The 23072-nt window shown below is 51.9% G+C and overlaps 1 protein-coding gene across 2 annotated transcripts; it reads right to left on the bottom strand.

The window, feature by feature from the left end:
* Positions 1–623: 623 nt before the first annotated feature.
* Positions 624–20247, bottom strand: LOC118640925 (5-formyltetrahydrofolate cyclo-ligase-like). Of its 2 annotated transcripts, none has more exons than XM_036278003.1 (3): positions 20026–20247; positions 16494–16755; positions 624–978 (listed from the first exon to the last, which is right to left on the bottom strand). In XM_036278003.1, the coding sequence occupies exons 1-3, from the start codon at positions 20140–20142 to the stop codon at positions 746–748; spliced, it is 612 nt and encodes a 203-aa protein (XP_036133896.1). In that variant the 5' UTR covers positions 20143–20247; the 3' UTR covers positions 624–745. The 2 variants fall into 2 exon arrangements, with proteins under 2 accessions (XP_036133896.1, XP_036133897.1); XM_036278004.1 differs by lacking the exon at positions 624–978 and adding an exon at positions 11078–11256.
* Positions 20248–23072: the final 2825 nt, after the last annotated feature.

Consider the following 23072-nt stretch of genomic DNA (forward strand, 5'->3'; position numbering starts at 1 on the left):
GAGGTTTGCAAACGCCCCTGCGGCAGGATGGCAGTTCCATGGTGCTGAAGTGTCCAGACCGACTGTCGGCCGGCGGCAGCGGCACCCGCCCGACCTCACGGGTGGGGTGCACTCCAGACTCACCAGCACAGGCCTGATCCCACAGCTCCGACACCGTCCCTCCCGCTGCTCACTGAGCACACCACACTGGGAGGCCGACCTCAGGTCCATGACATCCTTACAGTGTTTTTACTCTGTGCCTAAACCATCGGATCATGAGCTAGTATCCAAAGAGTATGAATCCACGTTTTGAATGAAAATGCCCTGAATGTATTCAATTAACTCATCCAAAAAATTCTACTGAAGTGTGGGAAATAGTATTCTCGAGGAACCTTGTCCACAAAGCAAACCCCGACAGATCAGTTCACGATCCTGGGTCTCCCATCCCTGCCAGAGACGGCCGGCCGTGACGGCTCAGCGACGCGTGTGCGCCGAGGAGCCCGGCCGCTCGCACATCGAGCGGGCTGGAGCCGAGGGGGCCCTGCCACGCTCACACTGGGAAACGGCCCTCAGAACCCCCTGGAGGCGGCTCCATTTCGATTAGTGTGCGACTCGGTTCATCTTCGAGGTGGTTTTATGTCACGTTTTACAATTATACCACGAACAGTGCCGCCCGCGTTCCCGCTCGTGCGCCATGCCCACTGATTTCCGACGAGAGGCACCCATCCCACACGGAACCGGACTGCCTGGCCGCAGCCAGCGGCACTCAAGGGGCCGGGGAGTCTTCGTAAAGGACCTCGTCCACCTTCGCGTCGTGTTCGTCCACTGGGACCTGCGGGCAGATCTGCTCCTTGAACGCCAGGGCCAGGGCGTAGGGCTTCCCGTGCTGGTGGCGCGCACAGCGCTCCAGGTAGGCGTCGTAGTAGCCCCCGCCCCGCCCCAAGCGGCGGCCGTGGCTGTCGAACCCGAGGCCCGGCACGAAGATGAGATCCAGTCCCCCTGAGGAAGAGAGGAGCAGAGGCCAGGGTGAATGGGTTTTGAGAGACGGACTACTTTGAACCCTGGGTTTTGGTTTTAACGACATCTGTTCTTTCTCTGACGTCTAAGGAAACACATGACCTCTCCAGAAGAATCCAGGAAGCACAGGGTAGGACACAGAAGGAAACGACTTGGCAGCGGAGTAAGCCCGCAGCTGCCTCTCCACTTCTGCATGTACCTGCACGAAATGTCAGAGCCCAGCCCCAGCCCCGCTCAGGAACTCTCCAGGGACAGGCCCAAGAACGTGTTTTCCTTCCTTTCTTCTTTTTCAGCATCAGGTGAGGCCACACTCCTCCCAGGTTGGGAAGCCAGGGCCCCAGGATCATGACTGGAGGTGAGGGACGGGGTCAGAAACGAGACGGGAGAGCGTCCCGGGGTCAGTGGGGAGGACTGAGCCACCTTGTCCAGCCCCTGCCCTGGAGGAGCCAGGCCAGCTTGGCAGGCTTCGGGCTCACGGACGCACGTGACAGCAGGTTTGGGCCCCTCGGGGACATGCCAAAGGTACAAGATTGAGGCCCCAACTGGTCCTCAGGCTGCAACCCCCCCGGGAGCACAGGGACCAGAACCGACCGTGGTGTCATCAGGACAGAGCAGACGGCTGGGGCTCAGGGTGGGGCAGGGTCTTGAGAGCTGTAACAACCCGACCACGGGGAGAGGTGTGGGCACCCCATGAAGAAGCAATGAAGGTCACAAGGTGGAGAACCTCCATGAAACCGGAGGCCCAGGAAGTGGTCCTCCCTCCTCTGGCAGGGAGGCTGATGGAACTCAGAGCCACGTCACGTGTCCAACCCAGGGGGGTCCCCACGGCTTCCTGTACTGGCCTGGGCCTCCTGAAGGCCGTGCTGGGGACTTCTGGGTGATGGACTCCTGCAGTGCTGCTGGCATGGATGCAGGGTGGGAAGCCATGAGTTCTCGGGGAGAGGGTGTTCTGAGTAGAAGTGGACCCCACTCTCAGCAGCGGTTCTGATTCCTGCCGAACAGTGAGATGAACTCACCTCCCAGCACACACCTGTCCACCCCACCTGCCAAACCCCAGCAGAGCATGTCTCAGGTCACAGTCATGACCTTCCACGTGAGCCTGCCGCCTCATTCCAACCCTGCCTGCTAAGAGGCCCTGGTCTCTGGCCCTTCCCTCCCCTCCCAGGCCCCCCTGCTCCTCTCTCGGGAGTAACAGCAGCCTGTGCGCTCAGCCTGCCCCTCCACGTCCTCTCCTGATGGACAGCACACGCGGGCCCAAGGTGCAGCTGACCTTTTCCTCGCCCTCCGGCCTCCCGAGAGTGTGACAGGTGGTTTGTGAAGTGCCGGGAGGGGAGGTTTGAAGGTCAGCTAACGTAGAACATTCACGTGCCACATCCCAGAGCAAGGCAGCCGGCCCTGCCTCCTGCTCAGAAGCCAGAGAGCCGGGAAGGGCTGAGTTTTCAGCAGAGGGAGAGCCTCTGGCTGTGGTCGGGGCAGGACTCGGGGGGACACCGACTTGACCTGGGTTTTAAGGATGTGTCTACACTGGGCCTGAGTATATTCCAGACGTCACGGGAGAGGTGGGAGGGGCAGAGTGTGAGACGGGAACAGGAGGGCAGGAGGACCAGGCTGGGCAGGGGTGGGAAACATGAGCTCATCAGACAGGGGCATGGAGATGTGGGAGTTCACGTCGAAAAGATCCCTACAGCTCAAGACCAAAAAAACAAATTAACCCAGTTTAAAAAGTGGACAAAGGACTTAAACACACATTTCTCCAAAAAATACCAAAAAAAAAAAGTCCAACGGGTGCTCAATGTCAGTGATCATCAGGAAAATGTAAGTCAACACCCCGATGAGACATCACCTCACCCGTTAGGAGGTCCACTAAAAAGAAAAAGGACAAGGAGACACTAGGACCTTGTACACTCTTGCGGGGGATATAAAACGGTGCAGCCGCTACAGAAAACAGTATGGAGGTTCCCCCCAAAATTAGAAATAGAACTACTAACAACCCCACTTCCAGGTATTTATCCAAAAGAACTGAAATCGGAGTTTTGAAGAGATGTGCGCACATCCATGTTCATAGCAGCAGTATTCACGATAGCCAAGAGGTGGAAACAACCTAAATGTCCATCGACGGGATACATGGATGGACAAGATGTGGTGCACACAATGGAATATTATTCAGCCATGAAAAAGAAGGCAATCCCGTCACATGCCACAGCATGGAAGAATCCTGAGCCCCGTGGGTTAGGTGACATGAGCCAGCTGCAGGGGAACGAACATGGCGCGCTCCACTGGCAGGGGTCTGAAGCACGGAGAACGGAGCGGTGGCTGCCGGGGCACACAATGGAATATTATTCAGCCATGAAAAAGAAGGCAATCCCGTCACATGCCACAGCATGGAAGAATCCTGAGCCCCGTGGGTTAGGTGACATGAGCCAGCTGCAGGGGAACAAACATGGCACGACGCCACTGGCAGGGGTCTGAAGCACGGAGAACGGAGCGGTGGCTGCCGGGGCTGGGTGCGGGGGAGGGAAAGCTGCCGTTCATGGGCACACGTTTCCCTCGCGCACGGTGCAAAGTGTGTCAGGGTTCTGCTGGACCGCACTGTGCGTAGTTGACAACACTATACTGTGAACTAAGAAATCTGTTAAAAGGGTAAATCCACGTGACGAGTTATTTACCACAACTGTTTTTTAAAGGCAAAGATACCCAAAGGAAAGCCAGGAGAACAGCCCGGATCTCGACCAGAGTCCCTACAGAAGGAAGGGAAGGTGGAATTCCAGAGCATCCGCGGAGGCAGCTGAAGGATGAGCAGGAAACAGAAGAGCACGGAAGTCAGGTCCTCCGATCCCTCAAGCCGGTCTCGCTCCCTCTGCGCGTTGCTCCTGCTCCTTGACGACAGCCGCCCCGAGTCTGCCTTGCACTGCAGCCGACGGTTTGTCTCCGTCTGCCGCTCCAGACAGAAATTTCCTTGACGACCGCTGCATGTCTAAGTCATCCGTCATGCTTGAACTATAGTAGCACTCTCGTCAAAGAAACCCTGAAAGGCGAGTCTATTACCTGCGCAGCGGATCGATCCTAGCGTGACATCCCTACTTTAAAAACTCCGAAGTACGTGGGCGACCTTACGGGACATGATGGAGACAGAGGTGTTACCTGTACCGCTGCCAGCTCCAAGGGAGCTCGACAATTGTCAGGCACAGAGGAGAATGACTCTGGGATTCTCAGGCGGCAAAAGGCTCTGAAATGGCACTTCGTAGGCAGGGGTCCTGACACCCTATTTGGGGTGTTGCTATTGGACCCCAACCCATAGGACTGCTGTTCCACACAGCGGACCTGCTGCCCGGGCTTCGGTTCGAACCCTCTCGTGGCTGCTGCTGCTACTTCGTACACCTCCTGAGACACGTGGGCATTCCCTGCCGACTCCGTCAACTTGCTGTCACCCTGCAGTTCTCCCTGTGCCCCCACCATCACCACACAGGTGTCCCACCGCCTCCCCACGTACACACACCCGGGGCTCCGCTTCCTTTCGTAAAGGCACTGGGTGCTTTCCCGACCCACAGGCGATGGGCCAACGGGGCTTGAAAATCACGTGCAGGCTTAGCAAGCTCTCGGTGCACATGCTGGCCGCACCTGGGCCATCCCTGCTGACAGAGGCTGCCTCAAGACCCTTTGAATGCACTGCAAAGTCAAAACTCGGCTGGGGGACAGAAAACCCTGGGCCACGCACGTCTTCTTACAAGTTGCCAGCGTGGCTCAATTTTCATCACCAAAGGCTCACTAGGAGAGGACGCGGACACTCGCACAGGCAAGGGCAGCCCACCCACTGTCAGGCCTGTGTGCACCTGCTTCCCAGGCCAGGGGCCCCCGCTGCAGCAGGACTGCACCCCGAGTTCCCGTGTGCTCTCCACAAGGCCCAGGCTGTTCTGCAGAGTCATGGTGTGCCGGGTGCTCTCCCCAGGCCCTGCTGGCTTTCCAACGTGATTCTGCATTCCCAAACTGCCAAGGCTCCCCCAAAACTCGCCCAGCCCCACGCAGTCAGCTCAAACACCTTGCCTTTTCCGTCAGCGCTGGCTCTGGAGCACCAGCGCCCTCTGGCGGCCGTCCAGTGTGCTGGGCAGGGCCCTGGGGCTATTTCCGAGATGCAGCCAGGTGCCAGCCCCCCTTCCTGCTTCCACCTTCTCATTCGCAAGACCCAGCTCCTGCAGTGCCCACTTCACAAGGCCGGTCACAATCTTACAGAGAGCGTCCACGTCCTCACCTGGGGTGCGGGCCCTGCAGTCTAGCCCAATCACCTCTCCAACGTCGCGCACATCACTTCACAAGGCCGGTCACACTCTCACAGAGAGCGTCCACGTCTTCACCTGGGGTGCGGGCCCTGCAGTCCAGCCCAATCACCTCTCCAACGTCGCGCACATCACTCTCGGGTAATCCCCGCGAGACAGTCAGATGCACTGTCCCCCACACACACCCCGGGACCCCGGCTGCAGTCCTTGCTCCGCTGTGCTGCTCCCCATGCCTGCGAGTTACCTCTGATCCTCACTAACCTCTCAGTTCCAGACTGTCACAACCCCAGACGTCAGCTCAGGGTCCGCCTCACCCTCCCTACCCCTGCAATTTGGTGTGAACGGCTCTTCTCAGACACCTCGAGAATACCCACCATCCATTACAGAGGAGGCCTTTCCCTGCCTTCTGGGAACAGAGCTGTACTGAGCTCAGGTCTATTTACTAGAAAAAAGAATGAGATTAAAAACCAAATGAACCTCGACCATTTTATCTTATTCCCTGGCTACACCCACACAGTTACCTGTTCAGACCCCCTGCAACACCTGACTCCTATCCAGAGTCTGGGAGGGAACAGAAACGCACATCTGTGGGCGCCTACACTGCTCCAGGCGCCCTCAGTACCCTGGGGACAGAGGGGTGAGTAACATCAGCTGGTCAGCACACCCACCTGGTGAGGCTGGACCGCGGGGTTCTCACCCCATCTCACAGGTGAGGAAACTGATGCTCAGAGCTCAGAGAGGCCAAGTGACTCCTCGAGGGCATCCAGCTCCTAAGGGTAAGCCAAGGGCTTGCTGCCCGGGTGGACCCCAACTCAACAGGCCACTCCTACTGCTGACAGGTGCACGTGGGGTCAGGCAAAGGACGGGGGAAACGTGTCAGAAGCAGCGGAGAGGGGGGAGGGGTGTGCAGGCTTCCTGCCGGCTGCTGGGGTCTGCATCCCAGCACTACCCTCAGCCCACAACCTGAAGGGCAGCGGTTCTCAACCTGTGGGTCACGATCCCTCTGGGGGTCAAACGACCCTTTCACAGGGGTTGCCTAAGGCATAACAGTAGCAAAATTACAGTCATGAAGTAGCAACGAAAATAATTTTATGGCTGGGGGCCGCCACAACATGAGGACCTGCATCAAAGGGTCGCGGCGTGAGGAGGGTGGGGAACCACTGCTGAAGTGGATAAGCACCCTGTGATGGGAAGCGTCTCGGGGCCGCAGGTCAACCTAATCAGCGGCTGCAGGACGTTCCTCGAGCCCCCCGGCGGATCACAGGCCCAGGCGTGCGCTCGGGGCGGGTTTCTCCGACGGGGACGCCGGCCCTGAGAGAAAGCAGAGGCAGGATGCCGGGCTATCTGGTGCCAGAGCCCTCGAAGCCTCGCACTTGGACTCAGCGGCCTTGGAAGGGACAGACGGGAGCCACTCTGAGGGGCTCTTCATGGGAAGGCAGCACCAGGACACGAGGTGACCCCCAAAACCACCTCTGTGAAGACAGCACCGAAACCCCAAAACCACCTCTGTGAAGACAGCACCGAGACATGAGGTGACCCCCAAAACCACCTCTGTGAAGACAGCACCGGGACATGAGGTGATCCCCAAAACCACCTCTGTGAAGACAGCACTGGGACATGAGGTGACCCCCAAAACCACCTCTGTGAAGACAGCACCGGGACATGAGATGACCCCCAAAACCACCTCTGTGAAGACAGCAAGCACTGGGACATGAGGTGACCCCCAAAACCACCTCTGTGAAGACAGCACCGGGACATGAGGTGACCCCCAAAACCACCTCTGTGAAGACAGCACCGGGACATGAGGTGATCCACAAAACCATCTCTGTGATTAGGCATCAGACAGATCCGACTTCTGATTCTTTCTTAAAATTGAGTTTAAAAAATATACATATTTCCCTGCAAACCCATAACACTTTTAAAGAGTGTTCAACTATGCCCTGGCCGGTTTGGCTCAGCGGTTAGAGCGTCGGCCTGTGGTCCAGAGAGACCCGGGTTCAGTTCCCACTAAGGGCATGTACCTCGGTTGCAGTTTGTCCCCAGACCTGGTTGGTCGTGTGGGTGGCAACCACTCGATGTGTCCCTTTCATGTCGATGTTTCTCTCTCTCTCTCCCCCTCCCACTCTATCTGAACAAAATATCAAAAAATGCCCTTGGATGAGGATAAAAAATTAATAAATAAATAAATAGTGTTCAAATAAATAGGGTTCAACTAGACCAGCGACCTGCTTGCACACTGGGCTGCACACGCACCTTCACTCTCCTGCTGTGTGTGGCCGCAATGCACGCTTGGCCTTTGGGGACTCTCCATGCAGAACAAACACACTGTAGTAAGAGTCCTCTATTAAAGACACACTATCGTCTGATTGATCGCTTCCGCACTATTATCATAAAACCCTTTCTCTCACAAAAGTCCTGACGTTGCCCCCAAAGCACAGGGGCTGTCTCTGTCACAAGAGCACTGGGGACAAGAACCCAGTACCACGGAGCACCCCAGGAGTGACAGGGCACTCCAATAATCAGCTGATAGGCATTCAGAATATAAGACAGTCTCTGCATATCTTGAAAACCTAAGTGTTTCTGAGTTCAAGGCTTTTGTTCAACTCGGTGTGTTTTAAAAAAGGAAGTAGCGCCCGGCCGGTGTGGCTCAGTGGACTGAGCACTGTCCCATGGACTGAGAGGTCCGGGTTCCGATTCCCAGTCAGGGCGCATGCCTGGGTTGCCGGCTCAATACCCAGCAGGGGGCGTGCAGGGGCAGCCGATCGCAGGTCTCTCTCTCATCGCTATTCTATTCTCTTTCTCTCCTTTCCTCTCTCTCTAAAATCAATAAAGAAAAAATATTTTTAAAAAGGAAAGATATTTCTCTGAAACTGTTTTTTCCCCCACTTTGTAACTTTGTCTAAAGCGGCCCCTAAATGTTCCCCTGGATTCTTCACCCTGATGTGTCACAATGTAGAACAACAACAGAAACATCTTTCTCACTTGGTGTACGTTGGAAAAGATTACAGGTGCTTCCCGGTACTTCTGACAGGGGTGGCACGGAAGGATCTGCACCTCCCCCATCAGCAGTTAGGCGGTGCAGGCGGGGCTGGAGTTGCTCCCCTCCTGCCACAGGCCTGACGCCAGAGCCGCAGCGGGCACGGGGAGCAGGGCGGGCTCCTGCGCGTCCAGGACCTGCACACCCAGGTAGCAAAGCCAGCCGCCCCGACGCGAGCTTGAACAGGCATCTGCCCGAACACATGGAGCAGCACCTCCGTCCTCCGCAATGGACCATCTGCATCTGCTGACACTTCCTTCCCTGGGACTCTGCTGACTCCCTTACCGGTCCTCAGAGAGTCTCCAGCAGCAGCTACACCTGGGTTCCGGCCTCGCTGTGCCTGTCTGACCGCAGACACTCATTGCGCATCTAGGCCAATTTCCTCATCTGCAAAACGGAAGGACCGACTGGGACGACCTCTCCAATTCCTTTCAGTTCCGACACTCCCCAGCTCGCTGGCCACGTGACTGCCGGATCTGTAGGCGCAGATGACGTGTGTGTGGAGCACTGGCATCTCTGGAAACGGGGACAACTACTCCGCCGTTAGAGAAACAGCCCCTCTAAAAACCTGGTCCAGGTACCTCAGTTCGAAAACGTTATCAAAGATACGAGTTTCTGGAGGCCAACAGTGGGGGGAAAGGAGGGACATCGGTGACACTTTGAACAATAAAGATTAAAAACATAAAATAAAAAAAGAAAATTGATCACAAAATTGGGTTTTCTAATGTTTGATTCCATAGACCTTAACGAACACTTTGAAGAAACAAGTTACTTCAGAGATGTCTGGTTCCTGTGCGTTCCTATGTGACAAAAATACCCAGTGTGAGCCCTGGCCGGTTTGGCTCAGCGGTTAGAGCGTCAGCCCACGGACCAGAGAGTCCCGGGTTTGGTTCCCGCTAAGGTCATGTATCTTGGTTGTGCTTTGTCCCCGGCCCTGGTTGGGGTTGTGTGGGTGGCAGCCACTCGATGTGTCTCTTCTCACATCGATGTTTCTCTCTCTCTTCCTCTGTCTCTCCCTCCCTCTCTATCTGAAGATAAATGCGAAAAAGTGTCCTCGGGTGAGGATGAAGGAAAAAAAAAAATACCAGTTTAAACATGTAACGGAAAAAAACTCCATTCACAATAGTAACAGATCCTCATTGACTAGAAATACACGTAACAAAAAATGTGCAGAAACAACACGACTAAAAGCGAAAACATCACCAGAAGAAACATGGGGAGCACGGAGCTACGGGGAGAGGGCTGTATTTCTGGAGAAGCTGCCTGTGGTAGAGACCCTTCCCCAGACTAACCGAGACATCCTACACAATTCCAGCCAAGGTCTCTCGAGGGTTTAGGGGGAGAAGCTGACAAAATAACGGTAAAGTTAATCTCAAAACCGAATGCGTAAGAAGTCAGCTGAATTGCTTTCGTAAGAATGACGGGGCAGGACTCGCTCTACGACTAAGCAGCCGTCGGTACTAGCGGTCCAGCGTGTTGCGGGGCCATCACCCAGCTGCATCCATCCACATGCCATGGCCCGACTTCCAGAACAGGAAACAGGTCAATGAAAAAGAGGAAAAGGTCAATGGAAAGACAGGAATTTGATACATGAAAATGATAGCACAGTTTGTTTTTTACTCTTTTCAAGAAAGAACATGTTATGATTCATCAGAAAAAAATGCCCTGGCTGGTTTGGCTCAGTGGCTAGAGCGTCAGCCCACGGACCGATGAGTCACGGGTTCAGTTCCAGTCAGGGCACGTACCTCGGTGGTGGTTTGTCTCAGCCCTGGTAGGGGTTATGCAGGAGGCAACTCTCCCCTTTCTCTCCATCCCACTCTATCTGAAGATAAATAGAGAACAAAAAAAAGTCTCAGGTGAGGATTAAAAAAAAAAAAGAAACATCCCTGTCTTGTGACCTCTCAAAATGCTTAATGAAGAATTTTAAAGGTGTGTCATCACTGTTGAAGGCATTCAAAGCAATAGATCCTCTTGGCTCTTGCCCACAGAACACATCAAAAAGAGGGAGACGATATCCAGTCTGGGGGTGAGAGGTCCCCTAGGTCTGCCACAGGGCTACGCCATTGATTCTTGAGGGTGGGGGAGATGTGGAGGGGCACAGAGATGAAGGGCGGTACGGGGGACAGAGGGAGAGAAGGGAAGGGGGTGGGGGAAAGGCGAAGAGGGAAGAGGAGATAAATGTGGCAGAAGGAAGCTGACTTGGGGCGGTAAGCACACAATACAGCGACAGATGATGTATTACAGAATTACACATCTGAAACCCATATAATTTTATTAACCAATGCCACCCCATTAAACTCAATAAATTAAAAAAGAGAGAAGGAGTGGGAAAGAAAAGGCGTATTTATATAAACTCATGGCAGCAATTATTAACACACGGGTTTCACCACTCTACTCGAGGTGGAAGGGCCAGAAGACCAAACGAAAAGAAATTTCTTTTCTTTTCTATCTCAAACTTCTCTTAAAATTAAAAATTCTGCCTCTTCTCTCAATTGAACATCTACAGAAACATACATGCACCTAATAGACATTTTAACATCTCAAAGGTAATGAAATAAAAGCTGAATTGGAAAAGGAGTTTAAATATCTGAAACGCTCTATCTTGGGACCTTTGAGTCACCTGGGCTGGTTCTTTAATGACACTTAAGTGTTCCATAGTCCACTCCGTGAATCGTTTTTCTCGAAGAGAACACTTAGCAGCCTGGCCCATCTTGGCAAGAATAACAGGATGTAACCCCTAAGGACGTGTCTTTTCGTCTTAATGGGCTGGAAGTTAACAAAAAGTAAATTACCACTCTGTGAAATGAGAACGTGTTCTAAATGCGCTGCGGCAGAAGACAGATAGACAGTTCTGGAGCGGCTCCAAAGAGCCGTCACGAGTGCACTTATACTTCTGATGAAGGCCCGATGCCCTGGCTCTTCTTCCCGTGTATTTACTTGAATATAAAACAACTGGGGAAACAACACAAGGAAACGTAAGGCTCTGCCCAGTGGACTGTTGGATGTGCCTGACTCGGCGCACGCTGTTCCCTGGGAAAGTGTCCCCACGTCCCCACGACTACCACCGCCAAGAGGACCTGTTCTGTGAATAATGGCTCTCCTGCAACACGCTGTCAGGAGCGAGAAGAAGGTGCGGGTGGTGACGTGATCTTAAGGAACGAGATGTTAAGAGAAATGGTGCTTCAACAGGCACTGGGGCGGGGAACAGAAGTACGAATTGCCTCTGCGTCCTTGGAAAAGCCCCCGACCTCCCTGGGCTTCGATGAGACCCTCTGAAGACGCGGAGGATGAAATGAGGCCATGAGGGCTCGCTCTCCCCCAACAGCACCTAACGCGGGGCGCGAGGCTCTCTACGACCCGGTGAGAGGTCATACACAGCTCCACAGCGGCAGGCGTGGTGTGCAAGAGCACTTTCCAAAATTAGACTCTCTGATTTATTTTTAATCTTGAGCACTTATTTCGGGAGTTCGGATAAAACCGGGGCAGGGCCGTTTTTCTGTGAAGCGAGAGACACGTGCTGAAGGTTCGGAGGCACCTCTTCCGGGAAGAGCATGAACTGCTGCTGTGAACCACACTGAGGTGCCAAGCCCGACAGGGCCCTGTAATTACCGGTTATGTTTTGACTTGGTGAAAATTAAACACTCCCTGGCCCATTTGACTCAGCGGTTACGGCGTCAGCCCACGGTCCAATGAGCTGCGGGTTCGATTCCAGTCAGGGTCACGTACCTCGGCGGTGGTTTGTCCCCGGCCCTGGTCGAGGTCGTGTGGGAGGTGGCCGATCGATGTGTCTCTCTTGCTTCCATGTTTCTCTCTCTCTCTCTCTCTCTCTTTCTCTCTCCCACCTCTCTCTCCCCTCCTCCTTCCCTCCCAATCTGTCTGAAGATAAATGGAAAAATATCCTCTGGTGAGGATAAAAAAAAAAAATTAAACAAAACTTCTTGTAACACACTGACTGTCATTTTCGGGACAGTGGTGTTGGTCTCCACAGAACGTTATTAGAGAATACCCACAAACTGTGTTGAGAACATGGCAGGGACCCTTAAGTGTCATTAAAAGAATTAACCCAGGTGACTTAACAGTCCCTACATACAGCACTTCAGATATTTACACTCCTTTTCCAGCTCAGTTTTTACTTCGTTACCGCTAATGAAGGCGCTGAAATGTCTATGAGGGTCTGTGGGCTTCTGCAGGCCGGCACTGACTCAGAGGTCCAAGACTCTCGTCGCAGTGGTGCCCGCGTGCTCGCAGCACCTCATCTCTCCCTGAGCCCAGCCCCACGCTGCTGTGCAGCCACCACGGACGAAAGCTGGGTCCCAGTCAGAGAGGGAGTGGACTCCCGTGACCCGGCTCCAAGCACATCTAAAGCTTGGCCTTCTGTGGATTTTTAAGTCTCTGGGCCAATGAAGTCCCATTTGGCTAAACCCAGACTGAATCAGATTGTTTACTTTGAGTGGAAAGGTTCCTGGCTAATCTAATTGTCCAAGCAGCCCTCATTTTGAGGATCAAATCAGCAAAGAGGCAGCCCCTCTACTTCAGTTACCAATCTGATATACAATTTGTATACATAACACAAAAATAGTGCCGGGGATGAGTAGTGTTGTCCCCATATGCCAAGGCTGTGGGTTCCATCCCTAGTTAGGGCACATACGAGAAATGACCAGTGCATGCATAAATAAGCGTAACAACAAATCAATGTCTCTCTCTCTCTCTCCCCTATTTCCTCTCTCTCAAATCAATTTTTACTTTATTTTTTTTTATCCTCATCCAAGGACTATTTTTTTTTTTACATTTATCTTCAGATAGAGAGGGAGGGAGAGAGAGAAACATCGATGGGAGAGAGACACATTGACTGGCTGCCACCCCAACGACCCCAACTGGGGCCGGGGACAAATTGCAACCGAGGTACGTGTCCCTAGTGGGAACCGAACGCGGGCCTCTCTGGTCCGCTCTAACCACTGAGCCAAACCAGCCAGGGCTAAAATCAATTTTAAAAAATCGTAACACTAAAATACCACATGTGAAGGTTTTGCTCAGGACGTTATTGCAGCTCACTCCTTTCTCAGCCTCCATGATGGGGGCAACTCAGGAAGATAAACAGGCTACATACGCTACCCTAGTGACAATCAGCTCTGATCAGCTTGTCCCAGACATGCAAAGCCAGATTCCTGCTTCGGCCCTGAAGCCACCACATTCCAAGCTGCTGAGGCAGGTGCACGTCCACCGTACAGAATGCGATGCTGGGAGATAAAGAGCGGAGGCTGCTTCTCAAACAGCAGAGAGGCAACTCCCAGAACGCAGTCTCAAGAAACTACAGGTACAGTCCCCTTTCCCTTGGCAACCAGACTGCAAGTCTATGCAAAGAAAAACATGGGGGGAGGGGGAGACCTGTCCCGCAAATCTAGTGTGGATAAATGCTATGGAGGAGAAAAAAATGAACCACCATGCACTGAGCTTCTATATTAATATTCTGTTTTGTTTTTTTTATCCTCACCCGAGGACATTTTTCCTTTTTTTTTTTTTTTTTTATCCTCACCCGAGGACATTTTTCCATTTTTTACTCAGATAGAGCGGGAAGGAGAGAGAGGAAGAGAGAGAAACATTGACGTGAAAGGGACACATCGAGTGGCCGCCACCCACACGAACCAACCAGGGCCGGGACAAACTGCAGCCAAGGTACATGCCCTTAGCGGGAACCGAACCCAGGTCTCTCTGGACCGCAGGCCGACGCTCTAACCGCTGAGCCAAACCGGCCAGGGCTATATTAATATTCTGTATATTTTAATCTGACACTTATATCTGACATATGTTGAAGGCTGAGACACTCGTTCTATTTACGCATGTTTTCTGTCTCGTCAGCTGTGGTGTGATGCCTCTGAAGTCCTGGGCCTTCTTCTCCCAGAGCTAACACAGTGTGTGACACAGAGTAGACACCCAAAAGTGTCTGTCGGAAATTATCAAAATGTTACACACTCAATAAGCAAGGAGTTGACTGTGTAATGAATCATTTTCCTTTCCTTACTTAAAATTAATGATAGTTACCAATCACTGAATAGCTTAGATGTGCCAAATAATGTGCTAAAAACCATCCCCAGAGGACTGAGCTCATCTGTTCGACCGAGTCTACCCTCAGCAGGAAGTGCAACCAAACCGAGAGGAAAGATCATGCTGCTTTCTTCCTCTTCCCACGGCTGTGCTTCCGCAGAAACAGGACAAATACGTGGAGGTTAAAGGTGGTGCATTTTAGCTCACCCTAAGGAAGACATTCTAGAAGGGGCAGAATGGACCGAGAGAGGCACTGGTTGTTGGAGGCCACCAGGTAGAAGGTCCATCAGCTAGGACATCACAGAGATGAAGCGGAAGCTGTGGAGGAGCTGTTAATAAATTCAGCTCCACTGTCGGCCTGCGAGTCTGGGGAAGCAGCTGTAGCAAGTGTGAGCAACGTGAAAGCCTGCAATTCCTGTCTTTCCTTATCTATGAGCCTCATTTTCTTAAAATGCCTGCAATTCCCTGGCTGGTTTGGCTCTGCGGTCAAAGCATCGGCCGGCGGACCCAAGGGTCTCGGGTTCAGTTTCCAGTCAAGGGCATGTACCTGGGTTGCAGGTTCGATCCCTGGCCCCCGTAGGGGTTGTGTGGGAGGCAACCAGTCGATGTGTCCCTCTCATGTCGATGTTTCTCTTTCTCTCTCTCTCTCCTTCTCCCTCCCTCCCTTCCACTCTATCTCTATCTAAATGTCAATGGAAAAATATCCTCAGGTGAGGATTAACAACAAACAAAAAATGCCTGCACTCTTGCTTCCTGAAAACATGGAAGAGTTGCCTAACTCCGGCATGCATCTGGTCTGCAGATGCAGGACCCAAGGTGGAGGCGGTAGATCTGAGTGTACCTCTGAGGCCTAGACATCTAGCAAAGTGCGGGATGGATAACAGAAGTTAATGCAGCGAAGCAGATAACCCCCACTACTGTGAGTCCTTGATCCTGTCCCTTCTGACATACAATTGATTTTGCAGGTTATGGTGTTATGTTGGAAGGGGGATACAAGTTGGGAGAAGACTGCATGAAACTGTACCCGGGTTTCTTTGCAACCATTTAAATCTTAGCCAAAAATATACACCTCTGAGCCAGGTTTGAGGTGCTGTATTCTGAAACGGTAATCTTGGCTGCTTTCGCTTTCCGCTCCTGGACTGCTTGAGGATTAAATCTGCCGAGTGGCTGCTGGCCCGGGGATGGCAGTGTACAGGTCCAGCCGTACAGAAAGCAAAGTGGGGGTGGGAAACTGAGAGACATTCTGAGCGGCTGGAACTTAGATGAGGAAGTGGGGGAAGAGAAAGGTGTGAAAATGGACAAATAAGCAGGACCAGGTCAGGAAAAGCCTGGTTGAGGACTGTTCACTTCAACCTAAGGCAGCAGGAAGTCGCGGGAAGACTTAAACCAGGGAGAGAGGTCGGGTCTGTGTCTTAGAAGTCCTGCTTCAAGCCCGGTGCAGATCGTGGGCTGAGAGGAAAGCAAGGACAGCAAAGAAGCTGTCACCGTGACCAGGCAAGAGAAGGTGGGGGCTCAGACTGCAGCAGCAGCAGTAGGTCTGGACAGAAGTGGGCAGATTCAATTAATACTCCGTAGATCATCAGGACTTAGCAATGACCACATGCAGGGCATGCGAGAAAGAGAGGAGTCGGGGATGATCCCGAGATTTCTAGCATGGTCCAGGGGGCAGCTGATGGTACCAGGCACGAAGAGAGATACATGACAGCAGGGGTTGAGGGGAACGTGATTCTTTTTTGAACATGTGTCTGAGATCCAAGCAGAGATGTCCAGAAGGGAACTGACAGGTCTGAACTGGAGATATAAAAGCGTATTCGCGTGAATAATAATGTGCTCGTGAACATACAGACCATAACTGAAACTGTGGGAGATGAAAAAATTATTCAGGGAAAATGTATAATTCAACCCACAAGGTTGGGGCAAGAGTCCTAACACCTAATGCCTCACTGTTACAGCTGACATTTCTCGGCTCACGGAGGCACCCATCCTAAGCCAGGTCGTGTGGGTGTCAGAAAACAGTGAAATACCAATTCATCCCTACAGGGAAAGCGTCTCCCCCCGACCCAAACATAACAAGTAGGTCAGAGGTCTAACAACTCATCACAGTCTGACTGCATCCTCAGATGTCAATTCTGATACCACATGCTCACCTGTGGACAAGGCTTCCTCCCGAACCTCATCCTCACTGGGCTGATGAATATTCCAGGAGGTCTTGGGAAGTGAAGAAATCTCCTCGGGGGACGCCAATCTCACCATATCCATGTGGTTGCTCTGGGACCGGTATCGCGGGACAAAGCAGGTTTTGCCTTGTTGGAAGATGTCTTTGATGATCTCTTCTGTCTCAATTTCATCTTGCATGCTCAGAAAGATGGAAATTCTTTTGGACTTCTGATACTGACTGTGGGCAATCACCTAAATGGGAAATGATGGCAATTATATTTTCCAAGATTATACTTTTAAAAACCACTGCCTCCCCTTAACAGCTTTAACATTTTCTCCCTTCTTTGTCAATCTTCTTCAACTTCTTCAACTGTCCAAACACAGAAACAGCAGAGTGCTACAGGGTCAGACGATGTTGCATCCTGAACCCTAACTTTTGGTTCTCAATCCAACACTAATTCTCTGATCCCTTTACACCTCTCTGGCACACCTTTTTTTTTTTTTTATCCTCACCAGAGGACATTTTTGCATTTATCTTCAGATAGAGCAGGGGGTGGGAGGGAGGAGAAACATCAACATGAGAGAGCACATCTACTGGTTGCCACCCACACAACGACCCCAACTGGGGCGGGGACAAATTGCAACCGAGGTGCATGCCCTTAGTGGGAACTGAACCTGGGATTCTCTGGTCTGCAGACCGATGCTCTAACCCCTGAGCAAACCGGCCAGGGCTGGCACACCTACTTTTGTAGGTATGAACACTCACTGTAAAGTCGCTGTGGGGCCCTGTGGTCTACTTCGATCTACCTACCCTTCTCACCCAATTCCCCTAGAGCAGTGGTTCTCAACCCTCCTAACGCCGCGACCCTTTAATACAGTTCCTCAAGTTGTGGTGACCCCCAACCATAAAATTATTTTCGTTGCTACTTCATAACTGTGGTTTTGCTACTGTTATATCTTAGGTGACCCCCAAAGGGGTTGCGACCCACAGGTTGAGACTCTAGGGCCTAGATTCTTTACGCTATTTTAACCTTCACTCCCCAAGCTTCTTCACTCTTTGGATTGTGAGGTTTCTTTCCTAAAAAGCTCCCTACTTAAGCCCAACTCAAGCCCTAACATTTCCTGACTTCTGCCAAACCCTTGCATTTACAGCTAATATATAGCTTAGCGTGTGCGTGTGCTGTCAGGAGTTGATTACTGGCTGTCTTATGTGTCCTGACTCCAGTATTCTAACCAGTCTGCAAGCTCCCAGGAGGCAGAGAACACCCTCACAATTCTCTTAGCTCTGCTTACCTCCATCCTGTTTCCTAAACCTCTTCTGTTCAAATCAACATTAAAATGTTCACAAAGATGGGACATGGGGCTTCTTAGGGAGGCAAAGCCCCTCTAAAAGCAAGTGCCGCCCAGCCAGTGTGACTCACTGGTGGAGTGTCAACCCATGCACCAAGAGGTCACTGGTTTGATTCCCAGTCAGGGCACATGCCCAGGTTGTAGGCCAAATCCCCAGTGGGGGGCATACAGGAGGCAGCCAATCCATGCATGTTCTCTCTCGTCGATGTTTCTATCTCCCTTCTCCCTTCCTCTCTCTCTAAAATCAATCAGTAACAACAACAACAACAAAAAGACATTGGCTTCAACAAACAGCCCTAATAAGGAGTGGGGTAAGAGGAACCCCAGAGCAGTGGCTGTCCAATGGGCTAGAAGGCAACCAGACCAGAGGAAGCAGGAAGCTGGCATGCTTTTTGCCAAAAAATGAAAAATAAAGGTGATCAGAAACTCCTGGGAAAACACACAGCTAGCTCAGCAATGTAGACTGCAAACAGGAACAAACTGAAACACGGCGAGCATTTCCTGGGGCAGATTTCCGACGTGGAAATTGGAGAACGTCGTATTTGCTCTACGTTGGTTATATAGATAGATTCAGTGTAGAAGCGAGTTGTGTGATGGAATATCTAAGACGAGGAGTTGTCATTGTATATGCCACTAGATGTGTGTTGTTGTTTCAACAAACTGAAACACGGTACGAGTTTGAGCAATTGCAGAGCCTAAGAGAAAATATTTGGTATTGACACACTGAAACAACAACACACATCTAGTGGCATATACAATGACAACTCCTCGTCTTAGATATTCCATCACCCAACTCGCTTCCACACTGAATCTACCTATATAACCAACGTAGAGCAAATACGACGTTCTCCAATTTCCACGTCGGAAATCTGCCCCAGGAAATGCTCAGCAGAATCATTCCAGGGAGCAGAGTATGACTGTCACAACGCTTGACAATTTAAACATGACGATGCAGGGTGGCAGAACGTGGCAGATGAAGGAGAAGACAAAGGGAGCAGAAGGGGCATGATTCCCTCATCTTATTTGGTTGGGGAGTCAAGATATGGCACAAAGTCGAATCTCTTTACCTGGCTGATACATGTCTACCTTATTAAAAGGTTGTGTGGCCCTGGCCAGTTTGGCTCAGCGGTTAGAGTGTTGACCCAGGTTCGGTTCCCGCTAAGGGCACGTACCTCGGTTGCAGTTTGTCCCCGGCCCTGGTTGGTCGTGCGGGTGGCAGCCACTCGATGTGTCCCTTTCACATCGATGTTTCTCTCTCTCTCTCCCTTCCTCTCTCTCCCTCCCACTCTATCTGTACAAAAAAATGGAAAAATGTCCTCAGGTGAGGATAAAAAAAAAAAAGGTTGTGTGGATAAGAATCCATGCGCTGTTTTTGGTTGGGGAGAAAAGCATCAGGCGACACCTTTACTGAGCACGCACTGGGACAAAGCACGTTGGTCACCGTACCACTGATGCTTCGGGTGTGAGCCATAGTTGGTCGCTAATCAATGGTGGGTCACCATCAGCATTTTTTTTTTTTTAATCCTCACTCGAGGCCACATTTCCATTTTTTGCTCAGATAGAGCGGGAGGGGGAGGAAGAGCGAGAGAAACATCGACCCCAACCGAGGCACGTGCCCCCAGCGGGAACCGAACCCGGGTCTCATCTTCGCCCAGCGGGAGTCTGAGATCAGAGCGCGGCCTTTCCCTCCGGAAGCACGTCACCGTGACGTCACCCTGCCCGGCAGGAGCACGCGGCCCTAGGCGGGCGGTCTTCCCCTCTGGGGCAGGGCGGGCAGAGGGGTCTTCGCTCGCGGCGCCTCCACCTGGGGTCTCAGTTCGCACTGCTCCTGCCTCAGCACCTGCATTGGCCCCACCGCGCTCGCGTGGCCACCCGGCCTCCAGGAGCTGTCCCGCGGGCCTCGCGCCTGAGCGCCCAGCCACGCTCTCAAGGACGTGCGCGTGCCCGGAAGGACGTGAGCACGTGAGAATGGGAAGCGAATGCACGCTGGGGTCAAGGGAAGTTCAGCGTGGAAGGGGGGGGGGCGGGACGTGTGCGCGGAGGCTGACGGCGCTGCGCGCGCGCGGGCCATGTGCGCACGCCCCGAGGCCTGCGCCTGCGCAGATCCGCAAACCCGCGGCCATGGGCACGTCGATCGGGCCGGTCGCGGTGGCCGCTCCTGCGGTCGCGCACCTTCTGGGTCAGCAGGCGGGACTGGCGCAGCCGCTCCTCGGCGCTGATGGCCCGCAGGCGCTGCTTCAGCTCGGTCCGCAGGCTCCGCTTGGCAGCGCTCACCGCCGCCGCCGCCATGTCCTGGGTACGGGCCTGTCAGGCCGCTGGTCCGCAGGCCCGGGAAGGTCTGCGGCTTCCGGATCGCGGGCGCCACGCCCCCGCCACGCCCCCGCCACGCCCACCTCCAGCCCTCCGCTGAGTCAGGTGCAGTAACCGGTACTCGCGCCCCCTGCAGAAGTGTGCGTCCTGGGATCCAGCGGGCGCACCCGTTTCCCTCCCCGCAGGGCTTTACCTGGGCCGGGAGGAGGGGGAGGGGCCCGCCTGGGGCCACCAGGTGTGGAGCCGGACGCCTGCGGTGCATGACCCCTCCCACGTCCAAGAGCGGGCGGGGGTCAGTGGGTCAGGAAGTAAGACTCCCAAGATAACTGCAGGCTTAGAGAAAACTAGGCTTTACGCGAGTAAATCACCCTTCCTAAAGTTCGTGCGGAAAGGGGGCAATTCAAGAATAGCTGGGGGAACACTCAGACCTGAAGGTCGCAGGGGGAGCTAGTCCTTCCGGACATTGAAACAGAACTGTGAAGACTGTGATTGACTCGGATACACAGGTGGGCAGTAGACCAGACCAAAAGCGCAGAAACAGACCCGAAGCCACGTGGAAATTCAGTGTAGGATAAAGGTGGCATCTCAAGGCACTGGGGCTTTTTAAATAACTTGAACTGCAAATAGACCGAAGGGGCCTGCATAGAAGAACTAACACAATAGAGCTAAAATAGAGGCATACATTTTACCACCTTGAATTAGGCAACGGTTTCTTAGTGATAACAACAAAAACACAAGCAGCAAAACAAAGTTCATCAGAGTTCAAAACATGGGCATCAAAGGACGCCATCGGGAAAATGAAAAGATTACCTAGAGAATGGGAGAAGATATTTACAAATCATATTTGACAAGGGGCTCATGTCCAGAATAGCATATACATATAACGATTCCTTACAACTCAGCAGTGAAAAAAACAGGTAATGGGCAGAGGTCTTCAATAGACAGTTCCCATATAAGATATACAAAGGCAGATAAGCATATTCAATGATTTCAACATTAGCCCGGCTGGTGTGGCTCAGTGGATAGAGCATCGTCCCATGGACTGAGAGGTCCCAGTTCGATTCCCTGTCAGGGCACGTGCCCGGCTAGTGGACTCAATCCCCCATGGGGGGTGTGCAGGAGGCAGCAGATCAATATTTCTCTCTCACATCAATGTTTCTATCTCTCTCCCTTCCACTCTCTCTAAAAAAAGCAATAAAAACATTAAAAAAAATAATAAAAGAAAATATTTCAACATTATTAGTCATTAGGGAAATGCAAAACAAAACCGAAAAGAGATGCCACTTCACATCCACTAGGATGGCTGTCATTACAAAATAAAAATAGAAAATAAACAGACAGGGGTTGGTGAGGATGTGGAGAAACTGAAACCCTCTCATATCTGTGGAATTAAAATGCCATGACATGGATGGACCCTGAAAATTGCACGCCAGGTGAAAGAAGCTAGATACAAAGGACCATGTGTTTATGACCCCATCTATAGGGAAGGTCCAGAACAGGCAAATCCATAGACACAGACCGTAGATCAGTGATTGCCCTGGGCTGGGGACAAAGGGAATAGCGTAAAGGATTTCTTTTGGGGATGATGAAAATGTCCTAAAATTCAGTTGTGCTGATAGTTGTACAATGCTGAATATACTAAAAACCATTGAATTGTATATTTTAAAAGGGTGAATTCAATGCGAATTATATCTTCATATATGAAAGTAAGGGATAAACGAAAATAGAAGCTTTTCTGCCCATTTCCTGAAGAAAACGCAGTACATGTAAACCAGGACCTGAGTTTGGGTACCTGTAGGAATGGGTGAGAAAGGGGTAGAAAGAATGGGAACATGGAAATGGAGCAGTAGTGAGGAGAAAGTGATAGTTCTCCCATGGTACTTCTTTGGATAGCTCTGACTCTTAGAACCATGGCAATGTTTTACATACATATGTACATGCAACCAGAGGGTAGGGGGAAGCCAAAGTAGCAAACAAGCAGAGACAAAGTGAACTGTATTGTAGACGATTAACATAACCACAACCAGATGGGTGGAGAAGAACTTAAGTAACTTTGTAAAACAGTATTTTTGACAAAATGCCATAAGGCTAAAGACAAAAATAGCTTTCTACAAATATTACGCTCTAATTCGTGCATTTGTTTTTCATAGCCACTGTCAAACGACTTTATATTCTGGAGTTGAAAAGATGTGCACCTATATTGTGGATAATGAGAGTCAGGTTTCTCCCTTTTGGAAAAATAAGTTACAAACAAGGAAAGAGGAAGTTTGGACTGAACTCTGTGGTGCATTGGAATTGAAAGTGTCAGCGTGAACTCATGTTTTGTTTGTTTGTAATATGTTTTATTGATTCTTTAGAGGGAGAAGGAGAGAGAAACATCAATCAGCTGCCTACTGCACGCTCTCTGCTGGGGACTGAGCCCTCAATGTGCCCAGACCGGGAATCAAACCTTAGACGTCTTGGTGCTTGAATCATCTCTCAACTGAGCCACACCAGCCGGGGCTACACTCATGGTTTTAAATGTACTTCTACAAATGGCTAGATACAGAAATCTTAGTTGACTCAAGTGTAAGTCAACCTGTATTTACTAACCTCTCTGCAGCAGGCTCCTAACTGGCTCCCAGCCACGGATGTCTGCTGCTGGTCACACCATCACCAAACCTTGCTCACACAGGAAACATGCCAGCCGGTTTCTGTGCGAACGGGACTGGTCCAGCAGGGGAGGGAAACTGGGCCGAAGAGGAAGGCTGAAGAGACGTTCCTAGGGAGGCAGTGAGGAGCGAGGTCTAGCGCACAGCTGTGAGCCCTCGGCCTTGGAACTGTTCTGGGAAAGGGGGCCTGGCCCTGGGCAGTCTGCCTCGGGCCGGCAGTAGTATGTGGGTTCTTGACTTCACGCAGGAAAAGTTTCA

The sequence above is a fragment of the Molossus molossus genome, unplaced genomic scaffold (assembly GCF_014108415.1).
Source record: "Molossus molossus isolate mMolMol1 unplaced genomic scaffold, mMolMol1.p scaffold_m16_p_24, whole genome shotgun sequence".
NCBI classification, from domain to species: Eukaryota; Metazoa; Chordata; class Mammalia; order Chiroptera; family Molossidae; genus Molossus; species Molossus molossus.